Source organism: Trichomycterus rosablanca, chromosome 25, assembly GCF_030014385.1.
Source record: "Trichomycterus rosablanca isolate fTriRos1 chromosome 25, fTriRos1.hap1, whole genome shotgun sequence".
NCBI lineage: Eukaryota > Metazoa > Chordata > Actinopteri > Siluriformes > Trichomycteridae > Trichomycterus > Trichomycterus rosablanca.
In genome coordinates, this window is record NC_086012.1 from 1,503,689 (window position 1) to 1,521,277 (window position 17,589).

At 47.7% G+C, this 17,589-nt stretch overlaps 1 protein-coding gene across 1 annotated transcript in view; it reads right to left on the minus strand.

The window, feature by feature from the left end:
• Positions 1-17,589, minus strand: part of zswim5 (zinc finger, SWIM-type containing 5) — a 42,351-nt gene that overhangs the window by 7,490 nt on the left and 17,272 nt on the right. The window contains exons 2-8 of the mRNA XM_062987556.1: positions 7,986-8,342; positions 4,854-5,002; positions 4,236-4,386; positions 2,834-3,010; positions 2,078-2,254; positions 1,841-1,987; positions 806-943 (exon numbers count right to left, since the gene is read on the minus strand). Of these exons, the coding sequence (XP_062843626.1) occupies positions 806-943; positions 1,841-1,987; positions 2,078-2,254; positions 2,834-3,010; positions 4,236-4,386; positions 4,854-5,002; positions 7,986-8,342 (1,296 nt within the window). The remainder of the gene's footprint in view (positions 1-805; positions 944-1,840; positions 1,988-2,077; positions 2,255-2,833; positions 3,011-4,235; positions 4,387-4,853; positions 5,003-7,985; positions 8,343-17,589) is intronic.

Consider the following 17,589-nt stretch of genomic DNA (forward strand, 5'->3'; position numbering starts at 1 on the left):
AGTGATGCTATTGGCCGGGCAGGCGTCTGCATGGACATGATTGGCTAATGCCCAGTAGGAGGGGGTGGGCAAAAAAAGTCTAGCCATTGTGAGGTGCTCTCATTGTCAGTGCTATCTTAGTGCCAGTCCCATGCCCCGGCAGAAATAGGAGGGTATGCAGACTCCTAATGGCAAAAATAATAATAATAAATATACCCTTATATAATTATGACAATTATTATTATTAATCAGTTTCTCAGGTCAGGGTTTGTGAGGACAGAAGGTGGATTGGCTGCACTAAATTTCCCAGATGTGTGAGTAAATGAAGGTGCGGGCACCGTGAGCGCATTCCTGCGACGTGCCCATTATTATTCGCCCACTGCCTTCATTAGAGCTCCGTGATTGGCCGATCTCTAAAGCCCCGCCCACTCAGCTGCAAAAATGGCAGATGTTGCCAAGTGTGTGAAGGCATGGAACAAAGGGCAGGGCTGGCACCTCCGAACACACAATCGGCGTACCACTCGGCCCGCATTATTCCGCGCCACAATGGAACCCTGTTGGCGCCGCACAATAGCTGCACGTTCGTGCGCGGAGGGACGTATAGCACGCGGACGCTGATTGATTTTATACATTTCGCTCCAGTGTGCCGTCGCCGTGACCCCTGATCCCATGGAAACGCACACGCGCACACACACACACACACAATAATACAATGCCAGGGTGCCTTAAAAGGTATGAAAAGCCATAAAGGGCTAATCCAATTCCCTCCGACACAAACACACACACACACACACCTCCCCCCCACTGCCATCCCATAATGGTGTACCTCCGGTATCCATGGCGTTGTCGTCCTCCACTCTACACGTCTCGGTGAGGGTGGCGAAAAGGCAGCCGATGGGGTCGAGCGGGTGACCCACCCAGCCCTCCAGATTAGTGGTGCTGGTCATTCCCCTCTGGAGCAACTCTACACACACACACACACACACACACACACGATTGAATTATGGGTGATCGATGGCTCTGTGCAATTACTTTTACAGCCTTTCCGTAAGAAACACCACAAAAGTGGATTCCTAAGTGATTGACCAAAAGTATGTGGACACCCGTATCACGAGCGTGTCAGTTGTTTAAATAAGAATGGGTGTCCACATACTTTTGGCCATAAAGAGAGATTTTGACCTGATTGTTAAAAATTTAAATGTTCCTTGTGCTTTAATAGGAAACCGTAATATGAAAATTCAGTCTATTTTATCATGGTCAGGGTCGAGGAGGGTCCGGTTCCACTGGGAAACAACAGGCTCGCAATTCATTCACACTTTCAGCATTCAGCAGACGCCTTTATCCAAAGTGAGGGTATACACTGCAAGCGAGTGAGAATCGAGGGCCTCGATCAAGGGCCCATCAGTGGCAAGCTGGCAGATGTAGGGCTCGAACCAGCAACCTTCTGAATACCCAGGGTGATGAAGTGAATGCGTCACAACACACAGAGCATCGAACCCTGTTGTGTTTCGGAGCTGCGCAGTCGCGGGCGGTCCGAGTGCCCATGCCAACTTCAGTCCACTGGTCCATTGAAGGACCTGCTGATAACGGGTGTCTTGTGGAGTCCATGTCTCAGCGGGTCAGAGCTGTGCTTGGCACAAAGATGGCACAGTGTGGGCAAACCCTGATCCGAATGAAAGCAGTGTGTGATCCTGTAGAACCCGTCAGGTGGCGCGTAGGAGCAGATGAGGAGCACAATGCCGCCTTTGTAAGTTCTTAGCTTGTAAACCCCCGAGCACGTGCCAAGCAGATGCAGATTGTTCTTAGGTGCCAGTGGTGTGTGTGTGTGTGTGTGTGTGTGTGCACGGTGTGTGTGTGTTACCTTTCTTCTGGTGTTTGTAAATATCCAGCTGTCGCTGCTGCTGGAGCCGGAGGGTGTTGATGATGGCCACGGCCAGGCGCAGGGCTTCTCTGGGGTATCCGTGAGAGCGCAGGGCATCCACCCTGGCGCACGCGGTAGGCACGTGATCTGTAACACACGTCACGACACCGTTAGCACGTTAACACGCCCGCTCGCTCACAGACCGCCCACGTTGGAAAGCGCGCGTGTCGGACTCACCCAGCCACAGCGGCAGGCCCTGCGGGTTGAAGAGCAGACTCTCGCCCTCTCTCTGGTAGGCGGGCGAGACGTAGAAATCGCTGCTGATGATTCGCTGTAGGTGGCTGTCCTGCCAGTGTAGGTCGCACGCTTCCATGGCGCGGGTGAACACCGTCCTCCTCGGCCTGGCCAGCGAGTCTGAAACGCACGTGGACAGAGAGGGGGGAATGAGGCTGCGTTCAAATGCTCCTCGATATAGTGTAAAGCACCAATACACTATATGACCAAAAGTATTTGGACGCCCGACCATGAGCTTGTCGGACATCCTATTTAAAGGCTGTGTGATCTTTTCAGCTAGAACAGCCGCCGCTCTTCTGAGACAGCCTCTCACAAGACTTGAGTATGTCTGTGTATGGGAATTTGTGCCCGTTCAGTCAAAAGATGACTGATGCATTTGTATGGCTGGGCACTTATGTTCACGTTCCGGTTCATTCCAAAGCTTTAAATCAAGGTTTACTTTATGTGTTTATTGAGCTTGTTGGAACAAACAGGGAAGGGCCTTCCCTAGACTGTTGCTGCAAGGTTAGAAGCATCTAATGTCCTTTATATAACTGATTTATTACACCTTTTAGCAACAGTTATGACTAAAACACATACATTGAATAAATAAAATAGCTGCTTTAAAGGGCTGTCCCAATACTTTTGTCCATATAGTGCCAAGTTGGGATGCAGCACATTCAGTATCAAAGACAAACAGTGCCGGTTCTGAATGCCCACCATGTGCCAGGTTGCTCTGGGGCAGGGCATTGGTGATGTTTGGCAGCTCGCTGCCGTAGTTTCCGTCCTCCAGCGGGCAGATGTCCATGTCGCTCCACTTCTTCAGCTGTTTGAGCCAGACGCTCTTCTCCTCGCTCTTACAGTGAGGATTGAGCACGATGCACACCCACAATGCACCTGCAGGGACACAGAAACACGACCGGTCAGAGGACAGAACGAGACAAAGACGGAAAAGCTGGACAGGACGAGGGGGGTGAGAGAGCGGGCACAGGGGGCGAGCTGGGAAACAGACCGGCGCTTGTCCGTGACTCTCTGTGAGTCAGCAGGTTACGGACAGAACCCACAATCGGTTTTATTACACCTCCGTCATTTAAAAACAGTCCTGACGTGAAAGTGGCCCCTAAGGGCCCCATCCAAAGGAGGCATGTGCTCTTTTTTTGACGGGACATGTGGGAAAAACAGGGAAATCAATACACACTTCTAAATAGGGTTGCCAGATTTCAGCCATGACAGCAAATAAGGGGGTTTGTTAGATGCTCAACATCTGGCAACCCTACATCCAAAATAAAACCCGAGGCTTGGGCTCGCCCGAATCTGCCAGGGAGAGAAAGCCAGGGAATTAGGGCACACATAAATAGGGCTAGATTGGCTGCACACGTTAAGGCGTACATGGAACAGTGGGTTCTTTACCGAGGTCAGCTTGTGCGGAGAGAAAATCAAGGTTTAATTCAAGGTCTGAGTTTGGAGCTGTGGGCGCTTTTGTCTTGACTAGCAAGCTGTAAGCTTATGGCAATGTACAAATGTGAAGCTTGCTCGACTGTGGACAGGGTCGCCCATGTTCAAGCAGCTTTTTATCACAGCACTAGCAACACCACTCTGGTTATCACTGGTAGAATCCATTAATTATTAATTCTTAATAAATAATTTCACTATTTAATTACTTATGTTACATTACTGTGAAAAACATCTGGCAACCCTACATCCAAAATAATGCCCAGTTTAGCACTGGGAGTCTCTATTAGACTCCCAGTTTGATAAAAAGCCCAAAGTAAAATATCCTCCTACACTTCTCATCGTTGGAGCGCCGCTATCCGCCGACCCCGCACAGGAAGCGGATCGACCCCTGTAAATGGCTGATCAATAGCAGGCAGCCGAAACGCTATTCCGCGCCCGACGGTGATGGAGGTGATGGGCCGGATTGTGTTTCTCGACGGTGTCCATGTCCGCCGAGCTCTGACACACAAGAGCACCGTGATGAGCGCCGGGGGCCGCTAATAACGAGTGGGTGAGTGAAAAAGTGCTAATGCTAATGGAGGCGCGCCGATAAACGAACATTAATAGCCGCCGAGCGAATTGAAGGTGGGTGAAGCTAAACGGAGAAGACGAGGAGGTGAGAACTCACCCAGCTCGTCCCAAAGCTGCCGGCACTTGTCCGTCATGCCCGTGCCCTGCTGCCGCCAGAGCGAGAGCCGCGGGTCGGCCATGAACTGCTCGGTGATCAGGGTGAGCATGCGGGCGCCGTTCGAATCTCGCATTCGCAGCATCTCTCGCACCTACAAACACACACACACACACACACACATTGAGTTTAAGCAAACCTAAAATGCTTCATCGTGGCCCATCCTGACCAAAAGTAATTGGACACCTTGTGTGAGCTTGTCGGGCGTCCCATTAAAGAACAAATGCTCTTAAAATAGAGCGACGTCTGTGTGATCTTTTCAGCTAGAACAACAGCTTCTCACTGGACTTGGAAGTATGCCTGTGGGAATTTGCACCCATTTAGTCCAATGACGTTTGTTGAGTGGGGCTGAGGTCACGACTCACTGGAGTTCCTTTTAACCAAGCTTTTGTCATGTCTTTATAGAGCTGGTACAGGAAGGGCCTTCCCTAAACTGCCTTTATAGAACTGATTTATTACCTGTTAGCAACTGCTGTGTCCGAAACAATAACTAGATGTGGTGTCCAGACACTTTTGCCCATATGAAGTGCATAACTAATACAGATGTGGTGACGTTCTTACCTTGGCGAACATGGAGTTGAGCTGCTTGCCGGAACCGTAGTATCCCCCCTGTGAGAGGAACTGTTTCACCTGCTCCCTCACCTGCTCCTCGTCCAGGTGCCAGCAGTTATCGTCATCGATACTGGCTCCTGCGGTGGGGTCCGGGGCCCCTGCAACACACCACGACACGGTCAGACCTAATCCAAGTCAGTCTAGGAAGGAGATCTAACTTCTGTAGCTGTAGTAGCAGACGTATCATCACAACCTTAACAAATAACATATTCTGATTCAGCTAGTGCAAAAATGGACGTATCTGGTTCACTGCACCCAAACTAGGGTACATAAAAACCTCAAAAAACTAGGAATCGTCAAACAGTGAACATGCGATCGACAACGAGCGGCCTCGCACAACACACAAACGGTCGGCAACCAGACGATAATGTGCAATACATAGCAAGGAACCAGAAGTCAAGACTGCCGTTCCAACAATGCTGCTCCTGCTAGATGTGATGGAAACCTGGCATTTTCGCACCAAAAATGTCAAGAACTCGCTACAGACTTTATCACAGACTGGACTGAATAATAAACCCCAATGATTTTTTTGCCACTTTTGCCCTCGGCTTGCTCAACAGGAGGTTTTTGGTCTGTTGGTCCTGGATTCTGTAAAGTTGCTTTAAGAATGGCTATTGTAAAGCGCTATATAAATAAATTTGACTTGACTCGACTGGCGAGATAAAGGAAAAAACCCACCAAACAAACACATGATTAATGGCAAGAACGGATGAGAGATCAACTTGGTAGGAGGAGTAAGCAGAAAAATACTGAAGGCTGCACTTTGGAAGATGTGCATGATTAAAACATCTAAATAATAATACAAATAAAAAAATAACATCAACATAGTCTCACGTTGGTGATTTGTTCCAAAATCTGCAATTTAAGTCAAATAAACCATTTAAAAACTAGACCTAAACACTCTATAAACCCCTACAAGCAACACTATAATATAGCTAATACAATAAGACATTTGATAGTTCAACATTTTTACTGTATTTTAAATTAATTACATAATTTTAATTAATGCTAACGTAAAAAGCAAAAATAAAATAAAGAAATAAAAATATATAAATAAAAATAACAATAAAATTAATAAAATAATTTAAAAGATTAAAAATTTATATATATTAATAAAAATATATTTTTTAATTATATATATTTTACCTTTTTAATATTTTAAATTATTTTATACATTACATTATATATTTAACATTTATTTTTGTGACTTTTTGGTATTATTTTAAGTGATTTAAAAAAAATTATTATTATTATTATTTTATTTTTTTTGCTGACTAATACAGTTTTTTCCCCCAATTTTTGTTAGAAAAAAAACTGCTGTAAGGCCGACATCAGTGAAGGTAAATCTGTCTAGCATAGAACTACGTCACTCTCTCAGAGAAGAGTATCTCTAAAAACACAAACTGTCTCCAGTTCGAGTCTCTTTAGTAGATTATAAATCTCTTGCTTTGTTTTGATAGCACCGATAACAAAGTCACTTACACTGGAGCCGCTACAAGTGTCAGACGCTTCAGATCAGATCGTTCCTTATCACGCGCCTGTATTCCTAGCAGTCCTGTTCCGAAATTCCTCACATTCAGTGCAGCTTGTGTCGAACTGCTGATAAGCCTCCTGTCTGACCCGGTGAGAGCGCACTTCCTGTAAGCAGGAGGTGATCTCTGCCCGGAATGGCTTTAGTGTTCCAGTGCAGGAAGGTCTGCTTTTCCTCACCTATCCACCGCCAGGCTAATCTGGGGCCTCCTAAAAGCTCCGAGCTCGGAGATAAAGCGAGCAGGCGGGATATTTCGGGGGTTAAAGAGCTGCACTTGGCGGAGCTAAAACTAACACGGCTTCTCTGTGGGATCTTAAAAGCAAACAGTCGTGAGTTACGAGCGCACCATTTAAAACGATTGAGGACTGAAATCCTGGTAGGCCTGGTCCGACTGCACAGATCTCACAGTTTATTCTGCAACATTCAGCGAGTCTCAGCTAACGAGCTTTAGCGAAACGTACAGATGATGAGGCAGATAGCACAGCTTAAAAGAAGCCGGCTACGCAAAGTGAAATGAGGATTTACGATTTCTGTACACAAGCAAATTATTACCACAGTGTAAGGAGAAACACAAATCAGGAATAGCAGACCTGCTAGTATGGGTACAAAATACCGTATTACCCAGAGTAGCTCAGCTTCTGCAAAAACTGCTAATAAATATACAAACTAATGTAACAGCATAATAAACACAGCTTCTGTAAAAACTGTTAATATGGGTACAGACTACCGTAATATATTGAGTAGCATAGCTTTTGAAAAAAACTTCTAATAAAGGCACAGACTACCATAACATGAAGTAGCATAGCTTCTGTAAACACTGCTAATAAAAGTACAAACCACCATAAGATCTGGAGTAGCATTGCCTCTGTAAAAGCGCTAATAATAGCACATACTATCATAATATCTGGAGTAGCACAGCTTCTGTAAACACTGCTAATAAAGGTACAAACTAATGTAATAGCATAGCTTCTGTAAAAGCACTAATAAGGGTACAAACTACTGTATTATCTGGAGTAGCATAGCTTCTGTAAACACTGCTAATAAAGGTAGAAACTAATGTAATAGCATAATAGCATAGCTACTGTAAAATCACTAATAAAGGTACAAATAACCGTAATATCTGGAGTAGCACAGCTTCTGTAATAAACTGCTAATAAAGGTACAAATAAGCATAACATCTGGAGTAGCATGGCTTCTGTAAACACTGCTAATAAAGGTACAAACAAATGTAATAGCATAATAGCACAGCTACTGTAAAATCACTAATACAGGTACAAACTACCGTAATATATGAAGAAGCATAGCTACTGTAAAAATTGCTAATTAAGGTACAAACCAACATACTAGCATAATAGCACAGCTTCTGTAAACACTGCTAATAAAGGTACAAATAACCGTAATATCTGGAGTAGCATAGCTTCTGTAATAAACTGCTAATAAAGGTACAAATAAGCATAACATCTGGAGTAGCATAGCTTCTGTACAACACTTAAACGTGAAGAACGCTACATGACACTCTAAAACGATCTGGGTTGAATCAGAACGCTCACCGTGCACTTGGTTGATCTCGGAGTTGGAGGACAGGATCTCGTCGGCCAGCTTCTGCGCGGTGGGCAGCACCTCGGTGTGGTGGGCGGTGATCAGATACTGCACCAGCTTCTGCAGCTGGTCGCGGTTCATCTGGAAGAGCGTCTCCGAGATGGGCAACCGCAGCTTCACCTGCTCGGCCCGGCGGATCCTGTAGAGCGAGAGCGCCACCACGTGGGCGCAGTAGAAGATGTCGCGGTTGCCACAGCCGCATGTTACCGACGTGATCTTGCAGCGGTCGAAGCTGATGGCCACGCGGTGCGTCACCTCGGGCTCCGAATGCGTGGCGGGTTCCGTTACCGTTCCGCTCAGGTGGAAACCTGCAGAGAGTCGAGAACAACAGAGTCAGGGCATCACACAGCAGGTAGTGTCGGTGCCGCCTAGCAACATGGGTCATTAGAACTTGGGTTTGATCCCTGTCTCTGGTCTCGGTCTGTAGGAGGACGGTAAATCTGAAAACCTAACGCCCACCCATGTGGACTCTACACAAGCATGCAGTAGGTGGATTGTTTGCAATACACTGCCCTTGATGAGATTGATAAGTACATGGGTGTGTCAATGCCCGTTTTTTTCCAAGTGGCGCTGGATAAAATGCAAGTTGCAAGCCTCACCAGAACAAGCAATTATGATGACTGCTCTGCCCCGGTCAGGGCCGTGGCGGCTCCAGAGCCACATGGACACTCGAGTAAAGCAATAAACAGCAAGCCAATAAACCCTCTGTATATTGTCAGGAGGTGGGAAGTGAGGAGAACCAACGTTAAGGGTTAAAGCAAGGTCCCTCCCATAATAAAATGTCTTCTTTATTATTTTACAGGTATCAAAGCATCAAAATAATCCACAAATTACAGAAAACCCTACTAGATATGATCCTATTTTATATCAGACCGGGTTTCAGGACCTCTAACTTAAAGTCGACTGATCAGAAACGTAAGTCGAGGGAGGAGCAGAGGAGCCTGCAACTGGAGAACCACGATCACCGAACCCCAGAGCGGAAAAAGATCCATCAGTTACCCAAGCACCACCTGGGCCGGACCGATCAGACACGCTAATGGATTAGATCATCCAATCCTCTCAGATAAATCCCAGGAGACCTTTCGAGACATGTATGCCCTGGCATGATGGGGGTCAAAGGTTGCTGGGGATCTGTTTTCCTCGGATCTGTGTCGCCCCCTCTCCCAGTGGGGCAGCTGTTATTCCTCCTTTGGGAGAGCATATTGGAATATCGGGGCTGTTGCGCAAGCGGTAATCCTGGGCCTGATGGGTAAGTCTCGGCCCTTAAAGACATCCCCGAGGAGAGGGAGGAGAGGGGGGAGAGGGTAGATAAGCTTTTCTGGCGGGTAGTGTTTAGGGATGTAGCCAATAGGAAGAGCACATCTTGAATTGAATGGTTAAATATAAATGATGGGTGTCTGGGGAGTCGGGGTGATGGTCAGATGAAATACGGCATGACCCGAATCTTAATCGTAACCCATGGCAACCTGGAGATGTTAAACATGGAGGTTAAACTGCAACACCATGGGCAGGTACGATAGCTGCATTGCTTGATTGGTAATCCCATTTGCTAGCGGATTTACGGTAGGCGCACTACTCTAGTTATTACGGTAGATACGACTCTTCCAAAAATGCGCACGTCGTACTACCCGAAACAAACGAACCGAAACGGACCACAGAAACGTGTGCCCACGCCTTTCCTAGACGCGAGCGTGTACATCGACGTGGAAAAGTGGGTTCTGTACCCGGGCGAGCGTGCACGCGTGTGTGAATGGAGCTGAGGATGGGAGGACGGTGTGTAAGCAGATGGAGTGCCAGTGTCGATCACAATGAAGCATGCAGTGTCAGCCTGGAGCTATAATGACACTGCTGCACTTAATGTGGGTCATTGTGTGTACACACACACACACACACACACACACACACACACACACACACACACACACACACACACACACACTCCCTTGGGCACGTATTCAACCTACATGACAATGAGACAGAGAGCTAATTGTAAAGGACATGATACAAAGACATGGTACTTCCACCCGGCGTTAGAGGAAGAAGGATTCGGAATACTTCCGTTAGCATTAATAACAAATAAATAAATAAATAAATAAATGATCTTATGCAAATTGGAGCTGGTTTGCGTGCTCGAGTAGCAGCGATCCAACACACTAGCCATTCTAGAGTTCGTAGTTAACTGTGCTATCGACCTGTCTGGGTGCGACAAGCACAGCTGACCATTTCAGAAAGATGAAGATTGATGAAGTTTCTTAATGCTGCTGCAATTGAGACCTCTGGTGGCTGGTAGTGGCAGTGCATGACTCTCTGTACGCCATACAGCTCTCTGTGAGAAGAACTGGCCGGCAACTACGCGTGTAAACGAATGAATCTGCAAGCAGCGGTGGATTTGTAAAATAATGAAATTAAAAGGATAAAATGCAAAAATAGTGTTAAAAGAATTGAACCTGGTTTCGTCAATGCATCGCTATCGGTCGGGAACATTTCATGCATTGAGTGGCAACCATAGCAAAGGAGGAAATGCTCCGCAAATGTCTCAGGGACAAGGACAGGCCTGCAGTCACTGAAAGCAGCAGGAACAACAGTAACGTCTGCTAAAAATGAGCTCAAAGATGCTAAAACACATTTATTCAGCTGCACTAAAAGGATTTCAGCCTTCATGCAGCTGTAATGGCCTCAGTAGGTGCGGTGCCGCCTGGCATGGAGGTCAGGTTCGATGTACGTGCGCGACGGTCATAATTAATCCATTGGCACTGCGAGCTAATTCTCAGCGCTAATACACTCGCTCTATTGGCCATCTGTTTTGGGAGGGATAATACAACCGCAGGCAGCTGATCAGGGAGAGAAGAGAAGGAACCATACACGCAGCCTTGGCACCATCTGCCGGCCCGATTCACGCCCACGCCGACACCGTTCAGCCAATGGCCGAACGATCCCGCCTCCCTGGAGCACAAAGCCAGAGCGAGCGGGGCTCCGTGAACACCTCCTCTCGTAGCCGGGACCCTCCCCTCGCCTAAATTCCACTTCCCATCTGTCCCGGCGTATAAGGTTAACACCGAATAACACCCCCCCGCTTATCTATCCTCACAGAACAGACGCGCATACGCACAATGCCACTCATTCAGGCCGCGATAGCAGCCCCGACAAAAGGCTGATTGGTCGCTGACGGCTCCCGTACGCCGGGCCTCGCGCCTCATTTGTCATGATCAGCCCCAATTGATTTCTGATCTGCCGTACGTGAGGGCCAATCAGACTTCCTTTCAGCTGCCGGAGCCGATTCAGGCGTCTGATCAGCTGAGAGCACAGAGTCAAAAAAAAAAAAGAAACAGGGAGAGGAAGGAAGAAACGAAGCACGCGTTACGACAGGCCGTAAAAACAGGACCGGACGTCCCGCCGCAGATAACACATCACACACATGAACCGAAACCATGTGCAGCGGAAAAAGCCGGAGGATTTCCTGTCATTGTGTTCGTCTCGAGGTCTCCTGGTACGAACGCAGCCTACAGTCCAGCCACCAGTTCCATCGCGCCTCCAGCCACGGGGGTATTTCATTCAAACAAAACAACCTGACAGCTCCTAAATGTCACTGGCTCGTGTTAATGCCCTAACCCGGCTCTTCGGGTTCATAAACGCCCGCTGTTATCAGGCAGTGGGTATCGGCTGTCCACGGCGGCTCGTGTATCCGCCCCGGCTTCTCATTTTTACGACGCACTGGCCTTTCGCCGCTCGTCCCCACAGCAAGCCGAGTGGATTAATATGTGATGGTGTACAAACCATCTGCTGGTCTGGAACTGACGAGCGCCAACGGGGTCACAATGAGCCTTCAGAGGCGTTAGCTTCAAAGGCTAGCTTTGCATTCTGCACAGCCAGTGGCACCAAACGCAGGGACAAAATCAGGCGTCTTAAGAAGTAGGCAATTTTAAAAAATGGGGATCATTTGGGGAAATTCCAAAGATACAAGTGCTGGAAACCAAATAGGCCATTTCAAAAGGTGCTGAGGACGACGTGGGGCATTTTAAAATGTATTTACTTATTTCGAGGTTTTGGTATCAATCTATAGCCCTTATCAAGTGTTTTAGTATGTTGGTTTTTTTTTTTTTTTTTTTGACGTGTTCTTTTAGGCCAATTTATTCCAAGAAATTGAGGATTGTTTCCATTTTGGCTTATAGTTTTGGGTATTTCTTAATATTCTAAAAAGCACTGGGCAGCAAATAGGCAGATTAGAAAACACTGTAGACAACATTAGGGACAAAAGTCCAAAATAACTCCGGATCTTGATCTGACTTCGTTCAGCCCTCCTAGAACCTTGGTGCTATTCTGAGAACCGACACGTTTGCACCAGTTTTTATTAGAACCAAGGTTGCGTCTTCGATAGGGGGCGCTGCACAACACAAACCAGAGGTAAACAGTAGCAAGAAGCTTGCGGAGTGCGTAGATTAGCTGTGAGCATCCACGCCCATGGTCGTCGTCATGGTTCATGCTGGAAAACTTCTGATTCTACGGTTCCAACTGGGAACCAAAGAACCCAATTAGTAAAATCAGGTTCACAAATTGGAACAAACACCCCTCTATGTTGGTGGAAAAGGGCTACCAGAGGTCAAAACTATGGCCATGGACATAATTCTGACCTCTGGTAGCTCTTTACAACCAACATGGACCAATTCTGGAGCCACAATAAGGGTTAAAATGATTTCCTTTTAGTCAGAAATGTTCCTTTGTTGATAAGGACTCGCATTTTAAGAACTGCAGTCGCAGGAAGGATGCAGGAAAGTCAATAAGCACACAAGATGCTTTCAGAACAGCTAAAAACGTGCATTTATACAGCATTTTGCTTTGACTAAAGACAGTTCATCAACGTCTCGGCTCTCTCCTCGCCGCGCCACACCGCATACACTTTTTTTACGGTTTCCTGCGAGCGTTTGGACTTCAGTCAGACCTGCAGCTGTAAAACAGGCATGAGAAGAGAAACCGCAGCCACCTCTTGTGTACTTTAACTTTACATCTACAAGGTTAGAAGAAAAAGTCAATATGTGCCCAGGGCTTGTCCAAACATTTGTTAACGACCTTTTGAAAGTTAACTATCGTCTTGCGCTCACCGTCGCTGCACTCTCGGCGCGGCGACAAAGCAAACCCGATAAATCTGGGTCGCGGCCTCATCCGCGGCTATATCTTAGCTTCTGAACGTAAACGCTCGTCAAGCCAGGCTAAACATATGGCTTCGGATGACAAAAACATTCGGGGCGGTCCAGGGGGGGGTGCAGAGCACAAAGCGTTCGGTCCGGCGAGTACGCACAGCCCCTGAAGGTGCGTTCCTCTAACACAATCAGCTGAGGCCTCTGTGTGCTCATCTCTAATTACAGACCCCCGCCCCCTTTTCTAACCCAAACTTCTCAAACTTCTCTATTGTTCATCCCCTCCCTCCCTCCCAGGCTCACATGCCCTGTGTTCCCTTCTACGCTCCCTTAATCTGGCCCTGACCTGCTTTATTTGCCCCGGTCCCACTGTGCCTCTGGTTCTTTGGGTTCCCACCCCGATGTTTTGTCCCTGTGGGGTCGTCTAGGCCTCGGGCAGGGCAGGGCTGGGCAGGGCCGGGCCGGGCTGTGGCACGCTATTGTAGACCAGAAAAGCAGGCGTCAGCTTGGAGGCAGGAACAAGAAAGTCGGATGACAAGGATTGTGCGCCAGCCAATTATTTGTCATACGTGGAAAAATCAGGGATTTATGACGGTTTCGCATCGACAGGCTTCTTCATGCGCGTTTGCATCATGAATGACCAACCAGAATTCTCCGATTCCCAGCTTTAATCCCAGTCGAAGTTAAAGAATCATTATGAGGGCGTATCTGACTCCTCACGCTCCAACCGACGTCTATAATCAGATCCAGTCGTGGATTAATCAGTTTCCCCAGGCTGTTACACGTCACACTTTAAACAAAGCAAGCAGACACAGAACAAAGAGACGGCGATTACAGTACGGGCCCTTTCGGAGCCTCCAGACGCATCATCAAAACCTCATCGGAGTGCCGGCCCCGCCCGTGCAGGGCTCCAATAAACCCCTAGATTCGGCCCACGTAATTGGTACGGCTCGCTCATCCAATAAAGTCAGCGGAGCCAGACAAAGCTGTTCGGTAACACCCCAACCCCGCGCGTGCAGATGGTCGCCCGCGCGTCCACCACAATAGCAAAGCAAGCGATAGAGAAGCAAATCTATTCAGCCTATCGGGGGGCTTCCTGTCACACTTAACTGACCTTTTTCATTTTTACCAGCTACCCGTGTGCACACGGCGAATTACTGCGGTCAAATAAGGACCGGAGGGGATCCAGCAAACTGCTGACTGGCTGAGAATCTGGAAGTCGGGCGGCCAAGGGCACACGAGGAGAGTGAAGGAAATCTGCCAAGACTGGGCCAAGTCTCACATTTACACTCATGCAATATGCAAAATGCGATAGGATTGGTAAACAATGCAACACAATGCTGCACAATGCAACACAATGCACATTCGCTGGGTTTTGCACACAAAGAAAAGCCTTTTGACAGGTGAGGCTCACTACGGGAAGCTAGAAAGGACAATAAGTTACTAGGAATAAGCACAAACAATAAGACACCATTAGAAAAAATCTTTATCTTCACAGGGAGCGATTATTAACTGTTCATGGCAACCGTGCACGCCCGCGGCGCCATCCACCAACCTTCCACGACGCAATTACACCTCATTTAAGCTTTATGACGCCGCAGCTGCTTGAAGAGCCCGGACACTCGTTCGGAAGGGCCGAAACCAGCCTCCGTCCCCGTCGTTCAAAGACCTCGAGGGCCCGTCTTACAATAGCGGCTTGATTACCGAGTGCGGCTCCTTCTCCTTAGAGTGTTAAAAGCAAAAGGCCATCTGAAAGTCACTCGAGGCAAATTATGCAGATTTAAGCACTGCTTTTAGCAGGCAGGGGCGACCGCATGAATATTCACGCTCTCCGCTCAAGACCAGCTGCGAGAGGCCAGGAAGGAAGGAAGGGACGGGGCGCGGGGAGCAAGGTGGCAGACCGACCTGTAAGGACAGGACGCTCCGGTACCGCAGGGAGGAAAGATCCAGGTACGGTCACCGTCCGAGACCCCGACCGTCTGCGTATGCAAATTTTAAACCTGCGTACGTGCAGAAAACTGAATGCTGATGTGTATATAAAGCAGCTGCTGCGGCTACACGGCGGCTGCACGGCGGCTAAGTCCTCTGCTCTGCAAACATCACTCCCCACATCAAGGTCGTCGAGATCCCAAAGCCAAAACTTGGCACGGAGCGCAGAGGCGGGAAAACAAAAGCCGAGCCGTGCCAGCTGGCTCCGGAGACGCTTGGCACGATAGCCGTGGAGGAGGCCAACAGGTACGCGAAGTTGGGAGGATGAAGGAAAGCTAAAAGAGGAAGGAAAGTCGAGTGTGAGTGTGTGTGTGTGTGTGTGTGTGTGTTGCCAGGGATAAAAGGGCTCAGAGCAGACTGGCAGGTTTTTGGGCAAATACTGGGCACTCCAGAAGCAACAAACACACTCGCACTTTCACACAGAGCGGCCTGGCGTACGAGCTCGGGTGCCGTGAGGGAGGATGGAATTCTACACACCCTGTAGGGCTCAGAAGGGTTGGGCTTGGGGGTTTCCCGTTACTGTGGAATGGAGGCATGCACTGACACACACACACACACACACACACACACACACACACACACACACACACACACACACACACACAACACTGATATTAGTCTAACAAACGATGCGGGCTAACTGTGAGCTAACTGTGGCTAACTGTGGGCAGTGTGGGCTCATCCAAAACCCACATGATGCCTGCACGTGCAAGCCCACACAAACAAGCTAAAATAAAACAATAAAACCCACTGTGGGCAGCGCAGGTGTAAGTAAACACGTGTTAAACCCATCAGGGTCTGGAAAGGGCAACTTGCATAACGTTTCCGCATCCTGCAGGTTATTTCCGGCCGGCCCGGAGTCAGCCGGGGTTAATTCAGCGGCTAACACACAGCATTTTCCAACCAGCAACAAGTATTTATAGATAAAATAATTAGAAGGTTGAGAGAACTGAGCTGAATCTGTCATCTCAAATCTGTCTCGCTCTGTTTTCAACTTTTAATCCTACCTAAACAAACCAAAAAACCTTCTGTATTAGCTTGAATAGTATTAGCATAAAAGCCTTTTGAAGCTGCTAATTTTACTCATAGAATGCTAACCAAGCAGGACAATAACATGCATTCACTAATACACACTTAGCTAGCAAGTATTATTATTTACTGGTATAAACAACAAATATACACCAATCAGCCATAACATTAAAACCACCTCCTTGTTTCTACACTCACTGTCCATTTTATCAGCTCAGCACTTTGTAGTTCTACAATTACTGACTGTAGTCCATCTGTTTCTCTACATGCTTTTTGTAGAGACCGCTACAGGACCACCACAGATCAGGTATTATTTAGGTGGTGGATGATTCTCAGCACTGCAGTGACACTGACATGGTGGTGGTGTGTTAGTGTGTGTTGTGCTGGTATGAGTGGATCAGACACAATGTCCACTCACTGTCCACTCTATTAGACACTCCTACCTAGTCGGTCCACCTTGTAGATGTAAAGTCAGAGACGATCGCTCATCTATTGCTGCTGTTTGAGTCGGACCTTCATCAGTGGTCACAGGACACTGCCCACGGGGCACTGGTGGCTGGATATTTTTGGTTGGTGGACTATTCTCAGTCCAGCAGTGACAGTGAGGTGTTTAAAAACTCCAGCAGCGCTGCTGCGTCTGATCCACTCATACCAGCACAACACACACTAACACACCACCACCATGTCAGTGTCACTGCAGTGCTGAGAATGATCCACCACCTAAATAATACCTGCTCTGTGGTGGTCCTGTGGGGGTCCTGACCATTGAAGAACAGGGTGAAAGGGGGTAACAAAGCATGCAGAGAAACAGATGGACTACAGTCAGTAATTGTAGAACTACAAAGTGCTTCTATATGGTAAGTGGAGCTGATAAAATGGACAGTGAGTGTAGAAACAAGGAGGTGGTTTTAATGTTATGGCTGATCAGTGTATATGTAAGCACTTCGCCATGTTATCTTTTTCTGCTATAGGCTAACATGCTACTTCACACAGCGCTCAGTTACTGAGTTATGTTAATCAGGCTTAAACAGAAGCGTTCTCTCATTCAGTGGCATCTCGGCGGCTTTTGTTTTTCAGATTTTGCGTCACTGGTCGCCTCCAGTTCACGTCTCGCCCTGGGTTTGTTTTGTCTGACAGCAGGACCAAACATTGGTGGAAAAAAAACCCAAACAGGAGGGAGAATGGAATGTAGTGGCGTGTTTAACTGATCCTGATCTCGTACTCATATGGAGCTTAAAAAAAACACCACGTATCCGGTGGCACCAGATATTTACTGGGGTCCCGGGATGCCCACTGGAGGAGCCCACGTGCCAAAAGTAATGACAGACGCACTACTACACCGTGACGCTGGGTAGACAGCAGGAGGCTGTGTGTGTGTGTGTGCGTGTGTGTGTGTGTGTGCGTG